Consider the following 21,678-nt stretch of genomic DNA (forward strand, 5'->3'; position numbering starts at 1 on the left):
ACTAGAATTGCCCTTACAAAGTACATACCACATACCAGTGAGACATACTATTTCATATAATAATGAGGCTTAATCCTTGGCTGTCTTGCTCTATATCAGCCTCAGGCTACTGTGTGAAATCACCTGTTTGTGTGCTTTCAGGCACTTTAAAGACACAGTTACATATGTGGCGTCTCTTCCCCAGTACAGAGGATTGTGGGTAAGAATGACCAGAACATCCTGCAGGCTTGCAAACTCCCAAATGAGACTGAATGTAAGAGGACATCCAGGTAATTTTGGCATGTTTCACTAGGCTTAATATAAACTGGGACATTCTAAATCCTCTTAAGGTAAACTATATAGTATGTCAGTGTGTAAAGTATAATGCACCCCAGACGTTGCCACCAGCTACAAAAATCACAAGAGGAAGAAGAAACACACAAAAATATTGTTTATTTTTGACAAAAAAATTAAGAAAAATCTTCAGGTATTGATTTCAAAAAGGAAAGTTGTAAATATTCTTTCATGTCAGCTGGTATCAGCTGTTTCAGGCTGTCAAGAGTCAATGAAAAAAGCAGAAACAGCTGATCAGTAATGGGAATTACATGTTCACTACTATCAGAACTCATTCAGGAAAAAGGTGTTTCCATCTCCTGTGAAGTGCATTAACTCTTTTGTTTTTATAAATTGGAAAAGCCCCTCAGTTGAGCAGTCCAAGTAGCTTTTCTTATGCAATATCTCAAAATGTGCATAAAAATACACAGCTAATCACAGCTGTGACTACGTAGGTGTCCTTTTTCTTTAGGCTTTTTGAAGTCTACTTTGCTCACCGACTCCAGGTATCGCTGCTTGGCCTGGTTGATGCAACTGCTGATGGTTTCATCCACAGTAAACACCAGCTCCTCTGGAAGTGGCATCGATCTGATGGCATCTGAGCCCTAAAGAGCAGCGACATCAGCGTGTGAAAGGTCAAAAGAAATATCAGCAACCACAACTATTCCAGTTTATGTACAGAATCAAATTTACCTTCCATTTGCCCTCAGTGGCTCTGAGTTGCTGGTCGATATACCAGCACATAGACACCAGCACCATGGCGTCATACGGGGCGTGCTGCAACAACAATTTGGAGTTTAAATCTTTTTTTTTTTTTTTTTTGCAGAATTATGTTTAAAAACAGCTCAATTTGTTTGGACATGATATATATATGTAAGACACACTCTCTAGCATGACAAACACACACAAACTCACATCACAAGTGGATCCACAGGTTCCGTCTGAGAACATGATCGAATTGTACGACTTGTCTCCCCAGCGGATGGTGGGGTTTCCTGTAAGGGCCTCCACAGTTAACTGCATTAAAAGAATACATAAAAAGTCATAAAATCAGACACATGAACACTCACACTAACTGTCTGAAACTGGGTAGGTACGGGCAATTTAATTTAATCGACTCTGTTAAATTCACAGAGTGTGGAAATATCTACATCTTTGCACCTTCTTCTCATATGAACCCGGTATCTATACACTAAACCTACATGTTTACATGCAACACTGCCTTGTATGTGCTGTTTTTTTTTTCTATTTGCACATTTCTTACTGTACTTTAAACAAACATGTCTGGTTTTGTGAATTCAGTAAAAGGATTGCTGCTTGGCTTTTCTATACACTGTGCTATTCTATTCTGCCTCTTCTGTTGTGGCCAGAACATGATATTTAGCCATTAAGTCGTAAATAATTCAGATCTGTGCAGCTCATACGTTCGTGTAGTTGTCTGGGGTCGAGTAGGGTTTCGTCTCGTCCAGAGAGATGATGAACAGGCTGCTCTGAACGGTCTCCAGGATGGTCTCGTTGTGTGGATCGATGTTTATTAGATGTTCTCTGGCCTGCAGGGAGAGTAAACAAACACACAAGATTCTTAGAGATGCTTTTTTGACAAACATGCTCCATAATTTCACTTAGATTATTCCAGTCCTCCCAGTTTAAGTGGCTCTACCTTCGCCCAGCGAGTCCTCTCCTCTGTGGTGAGGGTAGATACTCCGTCTCCTTCTGGTTCGGCCTCGCAGCGCTCTTTCACGTACCTCAGCTGCCTGCATGAGTTAACAAACACACACATCAAGCTCTGGTCGCTTCCTCTGTATGACAAACCAAATGAAACTTGACGCCTGGATAAGTGGCAGGAAATGAATGAATGGACCGACTGATGAGTGTCGACACATGACCACAATGATGAGCTTCCTATCAGCTGTGACAGTGTTTGCTGATGAAAGAACGGACTGAACTGCCTCCTGCAGCACAACCCCAGTTAGAAACCATTATACTTTGATTTAATATAATATAATGTAATGACTCCTGAGAACCTGAAATCAAGATATGAAAACATCATGTAACATATAATATTAGTGCATACAGCCGGAAAGAGAAAAATAAATTATAATTAACCCTCTGAACCCCAAAACCCACTGGCAGGTTTGAAAGGTTTTTTTTTTTTTTTGTTTTAAAAAATGTCAAAATTAAACCATTTATCAGAGCGAGAAACTAAAAACAGAGAGGATTGTCAGATTTTCAACTTCCACTGAAGTAATTTTTATGTGATGTACAGCTCTGTCTAAAAAAATAAACCAAATCCAAGCTTAAAAGTGAAATATTGCATGAAAATCACTTGTTCTACTTGTCTCACTTGAAAAATTAAGACAAAACTAGAGAATTAGCACCAGATTCTGTGCTACTTAACACAATTGAGAAGCCATGATTGACTGAGCTCTGACCAACAGTCACAGAACTTCAGATGAACTGCAGGCGGTGTTCCCACAGAGCAGAGAGGAGACAACAAAAGAAAGGAAAATTAAACATATTTGATCAATAAAATAAATGCAAACGGCTCAAAAACAATATAGAGAGGAGCAAGTTGTTGGAAGACACATTCAGCTTGGAAAAATTCTGTACATGTTGATATCAGGGGTTTCAATTTTTGTCAAATAAATTATCAAAGAAATTCAACTTTTGTTTTTCTGTTGTTACGATTTTTGGCTTTTAACTGTGTTAGAAAGGTTGTTCTGTTTCCACACAGATGCATGATTTTATATTGGAGCAAAAAATGAGCCACGGTGAGAAAAATTGTACAAAAAAAAATGTACAAAAACTGCTTGGGGATCACAAGACTAAAATATTTCCTCCCTCTTCTCAATTAGATTTTATTAAAAAAAGAGCTTCACAAATTACCATTTTTTACCAATAAAAAGTTTGGACACACCTTCTCATTTAATGGTTTTTCTTTATTTTCATGACTGTTTACATTGTAGATTCTCACTGAAGGCATCACAACTATGAATGAACACATATTGAATTATGGAGTAAACAAAAAAATGTGAAATAAATCAAAACATGTTTTATATTTTAGATTCTTAAAAATTGGCACCTTTTGCTTTGATTACTGCTTTGCACATTCTTGGCATTCTCTCCATGAGCTTGAGTGTGTTTCTATTTTTGTAAAATAAATATTCAAAGCAATTCAACTTTTGCTTTTTCTTTTGTTACAATTTTTGGTTTTCTGTTGTTTTCTGTTATACTGCGCAGAAGATATTTGTGAGTTCTCTCTCCTTCTTCATGGTTGTTCTGTTTCGACAGAGGTGCAGAACTTTATATTGCAGTGAAAAATGAGCCCACAGTGAGGAAATATGTGCAAAAAAATATACAGAAACTGGGGATCAGAGGATTAAAATATTTCCTCCATCTTCTCTCTCTGTCTCAGCCAGGTTTTATTCAAAGGAGAGCTTTGCAAACATACATCAAGTGCAGCACCCTCTTTGAGCTACTTAGTGCGATGCTAAATCTCAAACTCAGCAGGAAGACATATAATTTTTTGTGTTTTATAAAAAAAAATCAATTAGCAGTGTTACCGGATGCTGGATCATGGCCACATTTGGGTTTTATTCTCAAGTCATTTCTGTATTTATGTGCACTGATTTACCTGAGAATTTCTGGAGGAGTGATAATTTCTCCATCACAAAGGGCATCAAATGTAAACAGGCGTCCCCGACACATCACTACCACATGGGAGGGGCACGGACCCTCGCTCTCTGTGTCAAAGCACAAAATGCACGTTACACAACGCGACATGAAGGCTGATACTGTGGGTCAAAGTACTGCAGGTGTATCTGAAGGGTAAAGATAAGAGCAGAGTTTAATTCCACCTGTCTTGAAGTAGTTACGGATGGTGTCCTTCTTCACTCCGGGCACTTTGCAGGTGCAGAAGAGCATTCTGAACTGGTCCATGTCCAGCACAGTTTTTCCAGCTTTCTGGGGAGCCATCCGCTCCCTAAAAGACGCAAAGAAAAAAAATACATTACATATACGCTACCGTTCAAAAGTTTGGAGTCACCCAGACAATTCATGTTCTCCATGAAAACTCACACTTTTATTCATGTGCTAACTTAACTGAACAAAGGTTTTCTAATCATCGATGAGCCTTTCAACACCATTAGCTAACACAATGTAGCATTAGAACACAGGAGTGATGGTTGCTGGAAATGTTCCTCTGTACCTCTATGGAGATATTCTATTAAAAATCAGCTGTTTCCAGCTAGAATAGTCATTTATCACATTAACAATGTCTACACTGGATTTATTATGCATTTAATGTTATCTTCATTGAGAAAAATGCTCTTCTTCCATAAATAAGGACATTTCTAAGTGACCCCAAACCTATCAACAGTAGTGAATACAGTTGTGAGCAAAAGTTTACACACACTTTTAAAACTCATGCATATCATGGCAGTGAGTTTCTAGTGACTCCTCTATCTCTAATTTTCTATAACAGAATCACTGAAATGCATGAGTCTTTGTCAAACAAACAATCATGCGTTTTGGTTCTATCATAGATTTATTATAGATCTTTTGGAAACAGGACAAAATCTCTTGGGTCAAAAATATACATACAGCAATTTCAATTATCTGTTTTGGTGATGTAGAAAGTTGTGTTAATCAAAGCTCCTATGTGGCATGGCCTCTTAACTTCTTGTGAGTGATTATGTTTGATTACAGCTGCTGACTCCTCTGAGCCAATTTAAATAGAACCTATTTGATTCCCTCATTAGATTCAGACACAAACACTACAGTGGAAAAGTCTAAGAAGCAGAGTCCAGATCTGAAAAAGCAAATTATTGATGTGAACAAGTCAGGAAAGTCACTTGAAGACATTTCAAAGATGCTTCCCAAAATCCTCTGTGCAAACCAATGTTTGTATGTACAAAGTTCATGGTCCAGTTGTGTTACTGCCACAATCAAGAAGAAAACACAACCTATCATCTGCTGCTGAAAGACGACTGGTCAGGATGGTCAAGAGTCAACCAAGAATCAGCAAAAAGCAGGTCTGAATGAATGAGAAGCTGCTGGAACACAGCTGTCAGTGTTCACAGGGTTTTACATCAACATGAGCTGAGAGGCTCCATGAAGAAGGAAGTTCTTCCTCTAGAAGCAGAACCTTAAAGCTCCACTCAAGTTTGCTGCTGATTACATGGACAAAGAAAAGGCCTTCTGGAGGAAAGTTCTGTGGTCAGATGGAACAAAAACTGAAGGTGAGACCTTTAACCCTAAGAACACCAAACCTACCACCAAGCATGGTGGTGGCAGTATCATGCTCTGTGGAACTGGAGCTTTAAACAAAGTGAACTGAATAATGAAGGAGGAGGATTTCCTCCACATGCTTCATGAACACCTAAAACCATCAGCAGAAGGTTGATCTTGGACACAGTTGGATGTTTCAACAAGAAACAAATTGTACAGAAATGGCTAAATCAGGGTGGAGTGAATGTTTTAGACTGGTCTCCACAAAGTCCTGAATTAAATCCCATCAAGAACCTGTGGACTGATGAAGAAACAAGTCTGAGTCAGAAAGACAACAAATTTAGTTGAACTGGAACAATTCTGTCCAGAGGAGTTAAAGATAAACTAGAGGCTTGTGGACAGAAACCAGAAGCTCCTAGTTGAGGTGAAAAAGACCAAAAGATTTTTAACCGGATATTAGAACTGCTGTATGTATATTTTTGACCCAACAGATTTTGTAACATAAGACCTGCAATAAATCTATGAAAGAACCAAAATGCATGATTGTATTTTGTGACAAAGACGCATGTGTTTCATGTGAGTCATTGGAAACTCGAGCCTGCCATGATGGTCTTTACAGGTGTATGTAAACTTCTGCTCTCGACTGTATGTGCCATCATGTAAACAGCAGAGTAACCTGAAACCCAGCTTTAGAGATGTGTGTGAGCCTTTCTTACGTGCGGATCAGGTTCCAGTACTGCAGTGTGTGCCATGTGTTAACACTGGCTCTCTGCAGTTGAGTTCCCTCTGCAGGCGGCCAGCAGTGCTCCAGGTAGGGCGCCGGGCCGGCAAAGTTCACATTCAGCTGAGACGGCAAGCGAGACTCCAGATACGCCGCGTCCAACCACCATTCTTCCAGCTGGAGAGCAGAAAAACAGTAAGCTGAGTAAAACTAAATAAATGGATGAAGAGGACATGCTGAAGACCAAAACAAGGCTTGGCCACACACCCAGTTCCTCTTTGTCTTGGCTCTCTGCAGCAGCTTCTGGTGCAGCTCTTTGCCGACACCCTCTTGGAATTTCCTCACAATGTCTGCAGTGGCTTTAAACTCTTTCTCAGATGCAAAGGGACGAACTGGAGCACAATGAGAACAAAATATGTTAATCATCTTGCATAACTGTCCAAAATAAGTCAAACATTTGAATACACCTAGTCACTGAAGGGGTGTTGCTTCATTTTTACTATTTTCTACATTGCACAACAAAGCTGAACATGCCCAAACTATAAAATATCACACAGAATTATGAGTATTTTATACAAAGGTTTGAAGCAGAATGACTCCCTACCTGCTTCCAGGTATTTAGAGAGGCTGCTCTCTAGGGATGGGACAGGCAGCGGTGGAAGACTGCTTTGGTACTGGAAGGTGCGCTCCGCCAGAGACCCTGACAAATGGTTCGCCATCTTTTCTTCCTGTAAAACAAATAAATATTACACTGATAAGAAACCAACTACTAAGAAGCTTTTCTTGCTTTGTATCACTCATATGACATCAACTTTTTTGCAGCATCTTAAATTGTGCTTGCAATTTATATCTTTATAAAACAAATCAGACGCTTCACAGTTTGCCTTTCGTAAACAGACAATTCAAAGCACACATCAAAAGCAGCCAGTCTTGTGGATATTTTTGTATATTATATTTATATATTCCATCTCTGTATAGGTTGTGTAATATTCAAAGTTTTGCTTTACCATCATGCTCATAAAGACTCAAACTAATTTTCTACATTTAGAAAGCACATACTTTACATATAATTCTTACATATGCACATTTAAACATGTGTATAAATATATATTTTGTGAAGTTGTTTTGAAATTGCCCATAGTCATGAATATCCAAAAAATATAAAATGTACATTAATGTATAGAAAAAAGACTTACGCGTGCATCTTACAGCGGATGGGATTTTCACAGATCTTAAATTTTAACGGTGACAACTATATGATTGGTTAATACATTTTGAACTAAATTCTTCAAGAAGGATTCACTATTTTAGTAACTCAGATGTGACAGCTTCTCAAATTTTACGTCACTGTGATACTTTTTGGTTTAGGGTTCCTGGTTTGACAAAATAACGTCCTCATTTAGAACCATTTCTGAGCATTTTGAGGGCATCGACAGTTCAATCAGAAATTAAAACCAGTTATTTGTAGCTCAAAATTCAACAATAATCATATTATTGTAGCAGACCTTTGCTGTCCAATACCTGCACAGTAGAGCTGCAACAATTAATCAACTACCAAATCATTTACCAACTTTTTTAAATAATTAACCAATAATTAACCAATAATTCTGGATATTTCCAAGGAAAAAAACATCTAAATAAATTATCACAGCACCTTTAGTGCTGATCACAACATTTTCCCCAACAGATGAGGAATATAAAATGTCAAATGTTAAACCAACATGAGCAAAGTCTTTAAAGATGCTCAGAAAAACAGAAACTTTCACATATTAACTTGTGATGCAATAAAAACATTGTCAACTGCTACAAATGAACTTTGTGTTTGTTCTAAATTTATTCAAGTTCATTCTTGACCTTCACCCAGATTCTATTTCCCTGCAAGTTATTGTTTCCCTTTGCAGGAACATTTTGATCTGTACAGCTCCTCTTAAAACTCTGTGTGCACTTTAGGTAAAAGAAAGTAAAGAGGAAAATGGCAGGAACACACAATTTAGTTACTGACTATAACCTAAAGCTGCAAAGGTTAAACGTTTGAGTCAAGAATTGATTAACTGATTAATCAAGAAAAGAATCGCCACACAAATTGATAGTGAGAATAAATGGTAGTTGCAGCCCATATGCTGATATAGACATATTTTTCTATTTAATGTTATATTGAGGTTTCAGATATGCGAAGTTTGCTTTGCACACTCAGAACTTGCAAGTCATTTTCTGAGATGTTATAGACCAAACAACTAATCAATTAATCAGGAAAACCATCAGTCAATAGATAGATACTTTTCTATTTAATGCTATATTGAGGTTTTAGATATGCAAGTTGTTTTTTGCACACTCAAAATTTGCAAATCATTTTGCACACTGTGCAGTTTTTAATTCTAGATTTTTCTACATCTTTGCACTCTGCATATTCTCTACTGATTATTTTGCAAAGTACATGTCACAAATATTTTTGTTAACTTGCTCTAAGGTCTTGAGATTTTAGACATTCAAGTTGTTTTTGTGCACACTACACATTATTTACATTATAGATTTTTCTACACCTTCGCACTCTGAGTATTTTCTGCTGTATATGTTGAGTAATTTATTTGAAAAGTCTAAATTCTCTGATTGCAGCTCTGCACATTCTCTACAGTTTATTTTGCAAAGTATGTATTACACATATTTTTATTAATTTGCTCTAAGATCTTGAGATGCTACACATGCAAGCAGTTTTTTGCACACTGAATATGTGCAAGTCATAATGTGCACTGTACATTTTTGACATGACAGATTTGTCTACATCTTCGCACTCTGAGTATTTTCTTCTGTTTATTTTGAGTAATTTATTTCTCTGACTGCAGCTTTGTAAGTGTGAATATTTCCTTGTTTCTTTCTTCCTCTATGGCAGTGAACCACTTTGATATTTTACAGACCAAAAAACTAATGAATAATTAAGAAAAGCATCAACAAATTTATCAATATAGATGTTTTTCTGTTTAAAGTTATACTGACGTTTTAAATATGTAAGTGCATTTTTGCACAATGAATTTATATGTCATTTTGCACACTGTGCAGTTTTTAATTATAGATTTTTCTACATCTTTGCACTCTGCATGCTCTCTACTGATTATTTTGCAAAGTGCATATCATAAATATTTTTGTTAACTTTTTCTAAGAACTTGAGATTTTAGATATGCAAGTAGTTTTTTTGCACACTGCACATTTTTTACATCATAGATTTTTCTACATCTTCGCACTCTGAGTATTTTCTTTTGTATGTTTTGGGTAATTTATTTTAAAAGTATAAATTCTCTGATTGCAGCTTCTTAAATGTGAATATTTCCTTGTTTTTTTTTCTCCTCTATGACAGTAAACCACTTTCTGACATTTTATAGAACAAATAAATAATCAATTAATCAAGAAAAGCATCGACAAATGAATCAATAGATATTTTTCTATATAATGCTATATTGAGGTTTTAGATATACAAGTTGTTTTTTTGCACATTGAATATTTGCAAGTCATTTTGCACATCTTACATTTTTTACATTATAAAGTTATCTACATCTTCCCACTCTGACTATTTTCTTCTGTATAATTTGAGTAATATATTTCAAAAAGTCTAAATTCTCTGATTGCAGCTTCTTAAATGTGAACATTTCCTTGTTTCTTTCTTAATCAATGACAGTAAAACACTTTCTGACATTTTATAGATAAGTAACTAACACATTGGCACATTAATCATTTATAGACATTTTTTAATTTAATATTATTTTGAGATTTTATATATATAAGCAGTTTTTGAATATATGCAAGTTGTTTTTCAATTTTGCACACTGTTTTTCTTTTTCTACATTATATTATTATTCTTGTACATCTTCACACTTTGCATATTCTCGACAGCATGTTTTGCATAATACATATTAAAATACTTTGGTGGAGCAGCTCTTCAGTACTTTTTAGTACTTCTATGAAAAGCTTTAGTGCCAGACGTGCCTTATGTTCAGTGTTAGATGTTGGTTCTTGGCTGTGACTGTAGCTGGCATAACTGAGGAATTGCAAGAATAACAGACTCTTGCTTCTACACGCCCACAGCTGCTTTTATCTGAATCAGTCTAAACAAGCAAAGGCACAGAACTTTATGTCTTTGTAAGAACAAGGGTCTGTCTTAATGAATTTAACTTAATAATTTTGGCCAAAGAAATGTGATCAGACCTGACATTTCAGAATATACCAGAGCTGCAACGATTAACTGATCAGTTGTCAGCTGGTAAGTGAACTGCCAACAATTCTGATGACTGAATAATTGGTTTGAGTAGCTTTTAAAGGAAAAAAGGCTAGCTTTTCTCAGCCCAGCATAATAAATGTGAATATTTTCTGATTTCTTTACTCTTCGGTGATCGTAATTAGAATATATTTGGACATTTAAGGACGTCAGCCTGGGGTTTGAGAATAAATAACTGACAGTTTTCACCATTTTCTGACATTTTACAAATCAAAGAATTAATCTATTAACCCAGAAAATAATCAACAAATTAACCAGCAATAAAAACAACTGTTATTTGCAAGTTTAGATTACAGGGAACAAGGCTGCATCTGTTTGGTCTGTTAAATATTCTTGTTTAGAATGATTTTATGGATGGGTTTTACATATAAAATAAAGAAACAGTCTCTTTTGCATTCATCCTATGTGTTGAGATCTTTAAAATCTCACCTTCATGTATGAAATCAAGTAATTCTGATGCATTAATAACTTTCCAGTTATAATGTGGGAGTTATAGTGACTTTATGGCAGATGAAGATGTGCATTTTATGAGTGAAATTATCTCTTTTAAGCAGTTAGTTGGTAAAAAGCACTGGATCGGTTCATGCAGAACACAGAGCAGGTTAAATAAGGAAGGCTGCAGACTGCCATCAGATTTTGGCTCAGGATCAATGCAGCTTCTATGTATTTATATCTATAATTAGCTCGTTTAACGTCAACAAAGCTTGATAAACGTTCCTAAAAACGACTTATTTACGAATTTAACTGAGATAAACACTGTTAAAGTGCTTCGGTCTGCTGCAGCAGAGCAGTTTATTGCTAATTAAAAGCAGTTTTCGGTGAACCGTTAGTAGCATTAGCTTCCGCTAACGTCTCAACCAACAACAACACTTTGACATGTAGCCTGTTAGCTAACTTTAACTTCACCGTTAAAACTTCCCCGTTAGCTCTGTCAGCTCACCTTTTCCGAGAAGACGTTAACCGCGGCTCACTGCATCCACGGACAGCGGGAAACACGGAGGGTTTGGCTCGTTTCACCGGCTCGGTCGGTGTGTTTGTGTCCGCTGCAGCTCTTCACCTTTATCCCACTGAACTGGGACGACCGGACCGCCGCACTGCGCATGCGCCGGCGGTTGACCTACATTTTCTGGCTGAAATAAATAAATACACAAATAAACAAATGAAGCTCTGATGGTGAGTTCAGGCTGCAGACAGGTGGATTCATGTACCACAACCACAAGACCCAAAGTGCAAAAAAGTCATTAATATATGGATTTATAGGTACTGTTAAAGTAAAATATGCAGGAAGGTACATAGAGCAAGAGGTCAGTGACGCAGTTCAACTTATCCAGCAGCAAAGACAAACAATTATTGTAAGGACAGGTTAACCTTAAAATGACTTTGAGTAACAGGGAGATTTTCATTTGACCAACAGGTTTCTTCTGACTGGAAATTATATAAAAAGACAGGACTGTGTTAGAGATGTTAATGATGAATTTTACCTATTTGTACATTGTTTCTTTACATTTTTAGCAAAAAATACTGTATAAAATTAGTATTCTATGACACAATGCAGCTTTTATGCCATTTCAGATGTCCCTTGTAATTTCTACCATGTTCAACAGCATTCGAATACATTATAAACTGAGAACAGGGGGTTCTCTACTCATTTACTTGTCTTCACTAAAACCAAAGAGCTCAGTGAGGCTATAAAGTCAAATCCAAACTGGAAACTAAACTAAATTAGCAGGGTTTGCAGTGTCCGTCTGTAATGGCCACCCCTGCTCCTGAGCCTCCAGAGGGGCCTCCCGAGGGTCCCTGTGTCATCCGCCGGCCTCCAGAGTGGTTCCCTCTCCTCCGCCGCCGGCCTCCAGAGTGGTTCCCTCTCCTCCGCCGCCGGCCTCCAGAGTGGTTCCCTCTCCTCCGCCGCCGGCCTCCAGAGTGGTTCCCTCTCCTCCACCGCCAGCCTACAGAGTGGTTCTGTCTCCATAGACCTACTCCCCAGCTCTTGGAAGAGCTGCACCTCTTGGGTCGTCCTCCGGAACGGCCTCGCCTGTCCTGCCTTCCTGCCTTGGAATTATTTGTGTTTTTCTGACCCGTCTTTGAACATCCTCTGGTCTGTTTTGGTTTTGAACTTTGTTTTTGCAGCCTCAGTGCTGCCCCAGATTGATCTGGACACTTTGTTTCTGTCCCTCCATCAAGACCCCCTCCACCCGCCCTGCTCTTCTTGGATTTTGTCTTGGACCCCCTCCTCTTTGGTGACCTGCTCCTTGTTCGGCCTTGTCGTGCACCAGGAGGTGCACGTGGGGGGGGGATACTGCCATGATTCTGCTCCTGCTCCTGTCCCTGTTCCTTCTCCCTCTTTCTTTCTTCCTCCTGGTTTTTCTATTTTGACCTGTCCCTCTGTCTCCCTCTGTCTGTCGTCTCTTTCCCTCTTGTGTCTCTCGTCCCTGTGTCTTGCTCTCCCTGCTCACCTGTCTACACTCAGCTGATTACTGCAGGTGACTCACATTACAGTAATCAGCTCACCTGTCCACAATATCACCTGTTCACTATTTAAACCCTGCTCATTCTCTCAGTCCCCATCGGAACATAGATACTGTTCCCCACCAAGCTTGCCACCTCTAGACTCGCATCTCCACATGGACTCTATTTCCCCTCCTCCTGGATTTCTCCCACATGGACTCAGTTCTCCTTCCGGATTCTCACCTGCCCTGCTTCAGTCTCCAGCATGCCATAGCTAGTGATGGCGAGATGAAGCTTCATGAAGCATTGAGGCTTTCCATCCAATTGGTTCACTCATGGTTCGAAGCTTCATGGTGCTTCATTTGCTCTACTGCGCCATCAACTGGACAAATCAAAGTAAAACAGGCAGAGTGCCTATAATGACACACTAGCTTTGCTATGTGAAGCTTTGAATTGTGCTTAAATGATAATGCCAATAAACAAGTAATATACTTAACATAGTGTCTGCTTTTCCTGATAGCAGAGACAGAGGGGGAAATGGAAACAAATTGGAGAGATTTGTGATTGCTTGATTGATGTCAGGTTCTGGCTTTCTGTAAAGTGCTTAGATACTTTAATTGCAATAAGGGCTATATAAATAAAATTTATTGTGCTTTTGCTACTTGTTGTTTTGTGACTGTGCATGTGGTACCAGTGACAACCTGTAAAACAAAAGTAGGGACAATATTTTATTTGTTTTCATTCAAAAATATAAATTTTTCCACAGTGCTGGGATTCAGGCAGCTTCTTTTTTTGGACAATATTTCTCTAGCTCCTTGGAACACAACAGACACTTCACCTTTTAAAATACCAGAAAAAAGAGAAATTAGAACAAGCGGTGTGTGGTGTTGTCACGGTTATATATATTACACTTCACTTGTTATGTGCCTACTTTATTAGGAGAAATCAGGTCAAAGTGTTCCCAGACAGGGAGAATCTTCTCTTTCTGGCTGGTTCTATAAAAAAAAGAGTCTCAAACCAATTGAATGCAAAGATACAGCAGGTAAAAATCCAACAAATGTGAACGGGGAATCCATTGCGTTTCGCTGCCCTTTATATTTTGAATCGCACGTCAAACCTGCAAACCACTTCCTGAACCAGTCACGTGGTACGACCGGCTAGCGAGGCTTCGAACGTCATCATTTTTGGCTCCTCCCCTAAATGAAGCAAGCCTCGATACGCGCTTCGTGGACACGCCCCCTCCATTCCTCGCCACACGCTTCGAATCCTCGGCACATCTCGTAGCATCACTATCTATAGCCCCACCTGGACTTTTTTCACCTTCATTCCCGGATAACTGTCGGTCCCCTCCGTCTTCAGCTTCCTGTCTGCCTAACTTGCCCCGTTTGTTGTATTTTCCCCCATGGTTTTGTAAGTACTTCATTTTGTTGCCTGGTTCAGTTACCCCTGTTTGGTTTTTGTAGGTCTAGTAGTGTAGCTTCTTTTAGTATTAGATTTGGTTTAGTTTTCTCCTGGTTGGTTTTCTCCTTTTGTGTTGGCTTAGTTCCTGTTTTGTTAAAATAAAACCTGTTTCTATTCACCACCTGTCTGCCATATCTGTGCCTGCGCATGGGTTCTCCAACTCCCCCGTAACAAAAGCTCAACCAAACGCAATTAAAAGTCAACAAATAAGCACAAGTTACACAAAAACGGTGCAGAAAGAAGTTTAATTTTGCAAAAGTTCCCATTTGACAGCATTTAGTTTGTCTTGTTTTGATTCCAACTACAAATCGAAGTGTGGTTTATATGAAATCAGCTATAAAAAGTTAGTATTTTTAACCTTATAGAATGCATAGAAGTTGTTCAAGAGCATCAATTCATCTGAACAAACTGTAAAAAAAACATACAGAGGAAAGAAATCACATTATTCTGTATATTTATGGCCTCTGGAAGCAGAATGCTGCTTGTTATAAAAGCAGCAGCTTTATATTAGTAACTGAACTTGTAGTCAGGAGTCATTTTTTGCATTAATTCTGCATTTTCAGCTCATTTTGAGTCTTACACCCCATATTTGCTGATGGTTTCTGTAGCAAGCTTAATGTAGGCGGACATGGAGTCATCCTTGGACATTCCTGGAGGAGAAAGAAGAAGAAAAATGATTTTAAAACTATGTTTGCTGCTTTAGTTGTGCAGAATTGAAGCAGTATTTTGGTTGAAATGCAACTTCCGTCTGTACTGTAACATCTTGACAGCTGCTGGATGGATTGAAATTTAATATAAATCGTTTTTACAGTCAAAATTGGATTAAAATTTTCATTTATTCCATGAAACATCTTAATATTTACTTGACAGATTGTTGTAAAATTTGGCATAGGGGCCACAACAAGATTAAAAATAGCCGCCTTCAGGATCACGTTTCATGTGTCCTTTAGTGCTTTAACCCTCCTGTTGTCCTCATTTACGGGCACCAAAAAAATATTGTTTCCTTGTCTGAAAAAAAATCCAAAAATTCAGTAAAAAAAATTCCCCAAATTTTGGAAAACCTTCAGGAAGAAAATTCCAATAATTCCTTAAAAGATTCCCTTAAAAGTTTTATTTTAAAAAAATAAAAAATTCTCCAAATTTGGCAAGAAAATTCTTGTAAATATTTTCAAAAAAAATTGTAAAAATCTTTCAAAGAAATCCTAAAAATATCTAAATTGATTACATATATATCAGTAAAATTTTCTTGCCGAAATCCCAAAACACCTTTGTTGTTCACTTTGCTCTACTAGGTCCTATTATCACGCCTGAACTTGTTTTATGGCTCTTATCCAGGTTGTTTTCTCCTAATAGATCCTTGCTTGTGTTGTATCTACTCTCAGACGTACGTTGCTTTGGGTAAAAGCGTCTACTAAATGAAACTGTAGAATTGTAGAATTTCAATTTTATTACAAAGATATCAATTTTCAAACTGTCCTTGAACTGTCATTGGGAAAAAAAACAAACAAATCCAAGCTTAAAATTGTGAAAAAAAAAATCACATTATTATGCATGTCTCTGTTCAAAATTTAGCAAAAATAAACACTTTGCTGCAACCAAATTCTGTAAAATGACAAAAATTCTGAGCTTCTTGCTGCAACCTTGAATCAATGAGTGACTCAGCTGCAAACAAAAATCAAGAATTCTGTGACTTTTTGGCTGAACTGCAGACTGTGTTTATACAGAGGGGTGTGGAACTACATATAGTAAAATATCTCTAGAATGCAGAGTCACAATTTATTTTTCCAATGTTGGTAACACTTTTGGGAAAATGTTGATTCCAGGGTTTTTTCCTCCAAATTTTAGTATTTTACTGTACTTTACAGTCAGTATTTTTAATCATTTATGCCATTCTATTTGTGTCATGCTGCACATTTTTTTAGTTCTCTCTCCTTGTTCTGCTTGTTCTGTTCCCACAGAGGTGCAGGACTTGATATTGCAGAGAAGAATGAGCCCCAGGGATAAAAAGCAAGACAGAACTTGATCACCTCCATGTCACTGTGACTGCTCATGGACACAATGTGCTCTGTAAAAAGTATTTATTGTTGCTTTTAGCATTTTAGATTTCTTTCTTTTTTTCTGAACGCTTAATTTAGTTCATTTTACTTATGAAGGCCTATTTGTTTATTCTGTTACAGCTTATTTATTGTGCTGCTATAAATGCTGTGCTTCTAGTTGTTACATCAGTGACAATAAAGAACCTTTGAACTTTGAAACTGCAGAGAGTAAATCACCACATGTTAGAACATTGAATAAATCTTGAGCACAGTTGAGAATGCTGGTATCTTCCACTTCATTTCTAACTTGTTACCTTTCCTGCCCTGCCAGGCGTGCCACTTTGCTTTTCCCTTCGGATCCGTCAGTGCTGATCCATCTGCAGAGTCAGAAGGAATAAAAGTGTTGTGAATGTAGAGTGAAATCTGCATGGAAGTGCTTGTTCACGTGCATGAAATCGTACCAGTGTTAACGTCTCCCACAGTCGCCTGCTTGTAAAGGCTGTACAGCTCCAGCAGCTCCTCGTCCGTCGGCCTCGTCTTCACCTTCTTCACATCTTCTGCCGCTTTCTCAAAATCTGCCTGTAGGACGACACATTAGTTAAAGCATCATATTCGCTCAGAGAAAGCAGCAGATTGGAGGCTTTTCTTCTCTGTGGTGCAGCAGGAATGTATAGTAATTACATAATCTGACATTGTGCATGTTAATTAGTCACACTGAATGGGAAATCTGGTATTCTGGGCATGGGGGGCAAAGCCTGGGAAACCGATTTGTGCACAAGTTGGACCTAAACAATGGGCTTTTTATTCTGCCCACTTGAATAATCTGCTCCACAAAGGATCTGGGACGTTGCAGGACACTTAATCAGCACTCAGGACACTTATAAACCCACTGAAATCTATATAAAAAATGCATTATATCGTGAAAAGTGATTTTAGTGCTGCAAAGATACAAAAGAAGTTTTTTCCATTTTCTCAGTTCAGTTAAAACCAAATCCTGCATTATTTACTGCTTAATTATGCTGTTTTCTGGTCCTTTCCTCTTTTAAAAAGCAGTAAATGAAGTGCAGGTGCAGCATGAGGCTTGCAGAGTCCCAGGATAAACACATTTATTCAGCTTCCCATCACACACAGTCAAAGATCGATGACAGCACTTTCAGTAGATGGCATGAACGCAGCAGCAACACGACACGTTTTTCATTTATTTCACTTCCAGGTGACAAAAGCTGCAGATTCTAAGCAATAAAAAAAGAAAATAAAAGCATGTTCGTTACCTGCAGAGTCATGCTGGTGGATGCTGATGGTGCCGTTCACTCTGGAACGTTTCTAACTGCTCTAGCAGTACTGCAGCTGATGAAGGCAGGATTCGGAGCCAATCAGAGCAGCAGGGGAGGGGACGAAGGCGCTGATTGGCTGCTGCCGCATTCACGAACTGCGACACACCGCTGTCGCAATATGGGGCGACGACACAGCAGATCCTGTAAACAATTAACTTCACTGTAAATTAATCTGTTGATGATTTTCTCGATTCTTGAAAAAAGAAAATATCCACATTTAAAAAGCTGTAATCAGATATTTCTACAGTTTTTACTTTAAAAAATTACTTGATTATTTTTTGTCTATACAATGTCAGAAGTTGATTTATTGCCCCAGAGGAAAGAAAAAAAAGAAAATATCCACATTTAAGAAGCTTTAAACTGAGATTTTTTGAGTTTTTACTTTTTTTTTGTCTGCATTTATTCTCATTGTTTAACTCCACAAAAGGGGAGTCAACATTGTATGAGATCGATGCATATTTTAGTCTTGCAGCCAACTATTTTAATATTTAGTGCATGTGTGTGACCATCACCGGCCCTCCCTGAAAGCTAAGCAGATATTCTTTATTAGAATTCCCTATTATAAGCCAGGGAGGGCAGTGCTACACCTCAGTGATGTGTGGGGGAAACAAAGACTGGACAGGATGAACAGGGATAGAAAATAACAGGCGGTGCTATTGCAATTAAAGATAGTAAGGTGTTGTGTAATTTCCAACTACTAACCGCCCATCAATAAAACAGAAAAAAACAAAACAAAAAAAACTAACAAAAAAGAGATTCAATAAATAAGTAATTAAACAAACGGTATTGAACACCATAATTGTGGATGTCTTGATAGTATAGAATAGAATAGAATAGGCCAGAAAAGGATATTTGTGCAAGAGAGAATGAGTTTAGGGTAGAGACTCTGGAGAGATTCTCAGCACATTCTGGTGGGTCCCATCATTCACTGAAATGGGACTCGGCAGTAGCTGGCGAGACCTGATCAAACATGCAAGTGTGAAGAACCCCGAAGCCCAGAACAGCAATCACGGCAAGGCAGGGCCAAGCCAACAGGGCACCCCTCCCCCTGGGCCGTAGGAGCCACAGGGTGGCACCCCCAGAGAGCCACCAGGGCCACAGTGAACAACATGGACCCGGAGAACAAGAGGGAGCAGCTACCAACACCCCCAGCGCGACAAGACCGACCCAGGAGGCCCGGGGCACGAAGACCCACCCGCCACCCAAACCCTAACCCCGCCCACCCCAAACGTTTGGGGAATGCAGAATCCCGCAGTCCAAAATATTGGAGACTTTCTGTGTGATCGTTACCCAGAATTGATAGACGGGTGTACAAAGCCACAGAGCGTGAAAGTAAGTGTCCGTCATGTTTTGGGTGCATTGCGTACATGTGTCTGAGCATGAGAAGCCCATTTTATACAGTTATTTATACAGTTTATATTGCGTTATATGCGTTCTGTGAAGCACCTTAAATTGGATCAATTGTAAGTTGGTGTTTTTAGTCATTTTAAATGTGTTTTCACAGATCTGGGTCCAAAAATCAGAGTCAAAAGATTTGGATACGTCTTTTTCCCATTTTTGAGTTGGTAGGTGTATAGAGTCTGTCTTTGAGATTAGATTTAGAAGTCTTCTGATATTGTTGGTGGAGTGTCGGCCATTTATAAATCCTGTTTGATCGCTGTGGATTATTGACGGGATGATTTTCTCCAGCCTAGAGGCGAGAGCTTTTGAGATAATTTTGATGTCGGTGTTGATTAGTGACAGAGGTCGATAGCTAGAGGGAAGCGTAGGATCTTTGTCTGGTTTCAATAATAATTTAATTGCAGCTGTATTCATGTGCGGACTGATATAACCATTATTTTTAATCTCTGTCACTGTCCTGAAGAAAAGGGGTGCTAACATTGACCAAAAATGTTTAAGGAATTCAGCAGGGAAACCATCAGGACCAGGTGCCTTGCCTGCTGGCATACTGTCTAATGTACATTGTAATTCTTTCATAGTCAATGGAGCATCTAATATGTCTCTGTAATTTGACGTTAGTTTGGGCATGTTTAAATTGTTGAGAAAATTATGAATATCTTCCATGTTTGGGTTAGCTGCTGCTGAGTATAAACTCTGGTAATAATTATAGAAGGTCTGGTTAATTTCCTGAGGTGACTGAGTATACTTTCCTGAGGGATCCTGAATTGCTGTTATGAAGGATTTTTCTTTATTGCGCTGGAGTTGGTTCGCCAGAAATTTTCCTGATTTATTGTTGTGTTCAAAATCATTATATCTTAGTTGTTGTAATAAAAACTCTGTTTTCTTGGATAGGATATTATCGAGGTTTAGTTTAGCATTTTGTAGTTCGGATCATAATTGATCACTTGGATTTGTTGCATAATTCTCTGTAAGTTGTTTAATTTTTTCTTCAATTTCTTTCTCTGTTTGTAGATCTTTTTTTTTCTTGTATGAGGAGTACGATATTATTTTACCTCTGATGACGGCCTTTCCAGTTTCCCAAAGCAAAGATGGGGGTAAGTCAACAGAGTCATTGTTTTTTAGAAAGTCTGCCCACTCAATCCTTATTACTCGATCAAATTCTGGGTCTTTGAGTAGAGAGATGTTGAGACGCCAAGTCTGAGGAGGTTTAGGGATGGAATCTGTTTGCAGGCTGAGTGATATTGGTGCGTGGTCGCTGATAATTATTGGGTGGATTTTAGTAGTAACTTTATGTGCGATAGAGTTATTTAAGAGGAAAAAGTCAATTCTTGAAAATGTTTTGTGCACCGGAGAGAAAAACGTATAGTCCCTCTTTGTTGGGTTTTTGAGTCTCCAGACGTCGTCTAATCCGAAATCTTTCTAATCATGTATGACTTTAACTGATTGTGATTGTTTTACATGTATTGGACTATTAGATCGATCTACTGAAGGGTTTAAAACTATGTTGAAGTCACCACCGATAATAGTTGTTGAGTTAGCAGATAAGTCTGCTAAGTGAGAGAAAACAGTGTGAAAGAAGGCTGGATCTTCATTATTCGGAGCATAGAGGTTTGCAACAGAATATAATTTATTAAAGATTGTTGCCTGGATACTGTTTAAAGTGAATGGTACTCTCTTATGGACTAGAATGGAGACCCCTCTTTGTCTGCTGTTATAACAAGATGAGAAGATAATATTATAAATTGAATCTGATAGAGATTTTTCTTCCGATTGTATTAAATGTGTTTCTTGGAGAAGCAAAACATCTGCTTTAGGGGGTTAGGGGCATGCTCCTCGACTGGATGTCCAGGACGGTCTCCCTCAGGGTTTTGTTTTCTTTTTTAAGTGTACACACCTCTGAAGTGACCGCTGTCAGCGTGGACCGGAGTTCGGTGTTGTCCCTCTGCAGATCCTCTATCTGCTGGTGGGTGAACTCCAGGCTTGCTTTCAGGTCCTTTATCTCCTGGTGAAGCAAATAAAGGATATCGAGCTTCTTATTAATAGACTCGAGAACACTTACCTGGATATCCGTGACCTCCAAGTCTCGTGTGTTTGTCGAAGAGTCTGCTTTCTTCCTCTTGCTCGGGTTGGCGGAGTTGGCGTCTTCCATGGTGCACCGGACGAAGCATTCGTCAATAAAGTTCTCAAGGTCCTCCACTGTGAGCACTACCGTATCCGATCTTGAGCAGGCTATTTAGTTAGGTTGTCTTTTTTTAATATAAATAGGTCGAGACAACGGCGATTTGTTTAGTTCTCGTCTAGCAGCTGGAAGCCGCCATGTTGATTTCGTCACTCTCACTGAATCTCGCGATCTCACAGCATCTCGCGATCACCTCCTGTGTCCCAGACTTTTAAAAAATGTATTTAATTGATCACCTCTTGTCTATAGAATGTCAGAAGTTGATTTATTGCCATAAAGGAAAGAAAAAGAAGAAA

At 38.5% G+C, this 21,678-nt stretch overlaps 1 protein-coding gene and 1 long non-coding RNA gene across 5 annotated transcripts in view; one reads left to right on the plus strand and one right to left on the minus strand.

Moving 5' to 3' along the window:
- Positions 1-21,678, minus strand: part of crot (carnitine O-octanoyltransferase) — a 77,125-nt gene that overhangs the window by 8,748 nt on the left and 46,699 nt on the right. The window contains exons 1-13 of one of the 4 annotated variants that reach the window (XM_023290010.3): positions 21,098-21,605; positions 17,740-17,943; positions 16,930-17,047; positions 16,783-16,845; positions 6,530-6,654; positions 6,258-6,439; positions 4,170-4,294; positions 3,947-4,055; positions 1,973-2,066; positions 1,737-1,862; positions 1,228-1,329; positions 1,006-1,089; positions 810-917 (exon numbers count right to left, since the gene is read on the minus strand). In XM_023290010.3, the coding sequence (XP_023145778.2) occupies positions 810-917; positions 1,006-1,089; positions 1,228-1,329; positions 1,737-1,862; positions 1,973-2,066; positions 3,947-4,055; positions 4,170-4,294; positions 6,258-6,439; positions 6,530-6,654; positions 16,783-16,845; positions 16,930-17,047; positions 17,740-17,751 (1,248 nt within the window). In that variant the 5' untranslated portion in view covers positions 17,752-17,943; positions 21,098-21,605. Of the gene's footprint in view, positions 1-809; positions 918-1,005; positions 1,090-1,227; positions 1,330-1,736; positions 1,863-1,972; positions 2,067-3,946; positions 4,056-4,169; positions 4,295-6,257; positions 6,440-6,529; positions 6,655-6,866; positions 6,991-11,466; positions 11,625-14,658; positions 15,083-16,782; positions 16,846-16,929; positions 17,048-17,739; positions 17,944-21,097; positions 21,606-21,678 lie in introns of those variants that run through there. The other 3 variants (XM_023290008.3, XM_055013615.1, XM_023290009.3) reach the window with 3 other exon arrangements.
- LOC118471601 (uncharacterized) lies at positions 14,212-16,747 on the plus strand. The gene is made up of 2 exons (XR_008602747.1): positions 14,212-14,381; positions 16,391-16,747. It is a non-coding gene; the product is annotated as an uncharacterized LOC118471601 (long non-coding RNA).

This window comes from Amphiprion ocellaris, chromosome 9 (genome assembly GCF_022539595.1).
Source record: "Amphiprion ocellaris isolate individual 3 ecotype Okinawa chromosome 9, ASM2253959v1, whole genome shotgun sequence".
NCBI classification, from domain to species: Eukaryota; Metazoa; Chordata; class Actinopteri; family Pomacentridae; genus Amphiprion; species Amphiprion ocellaris.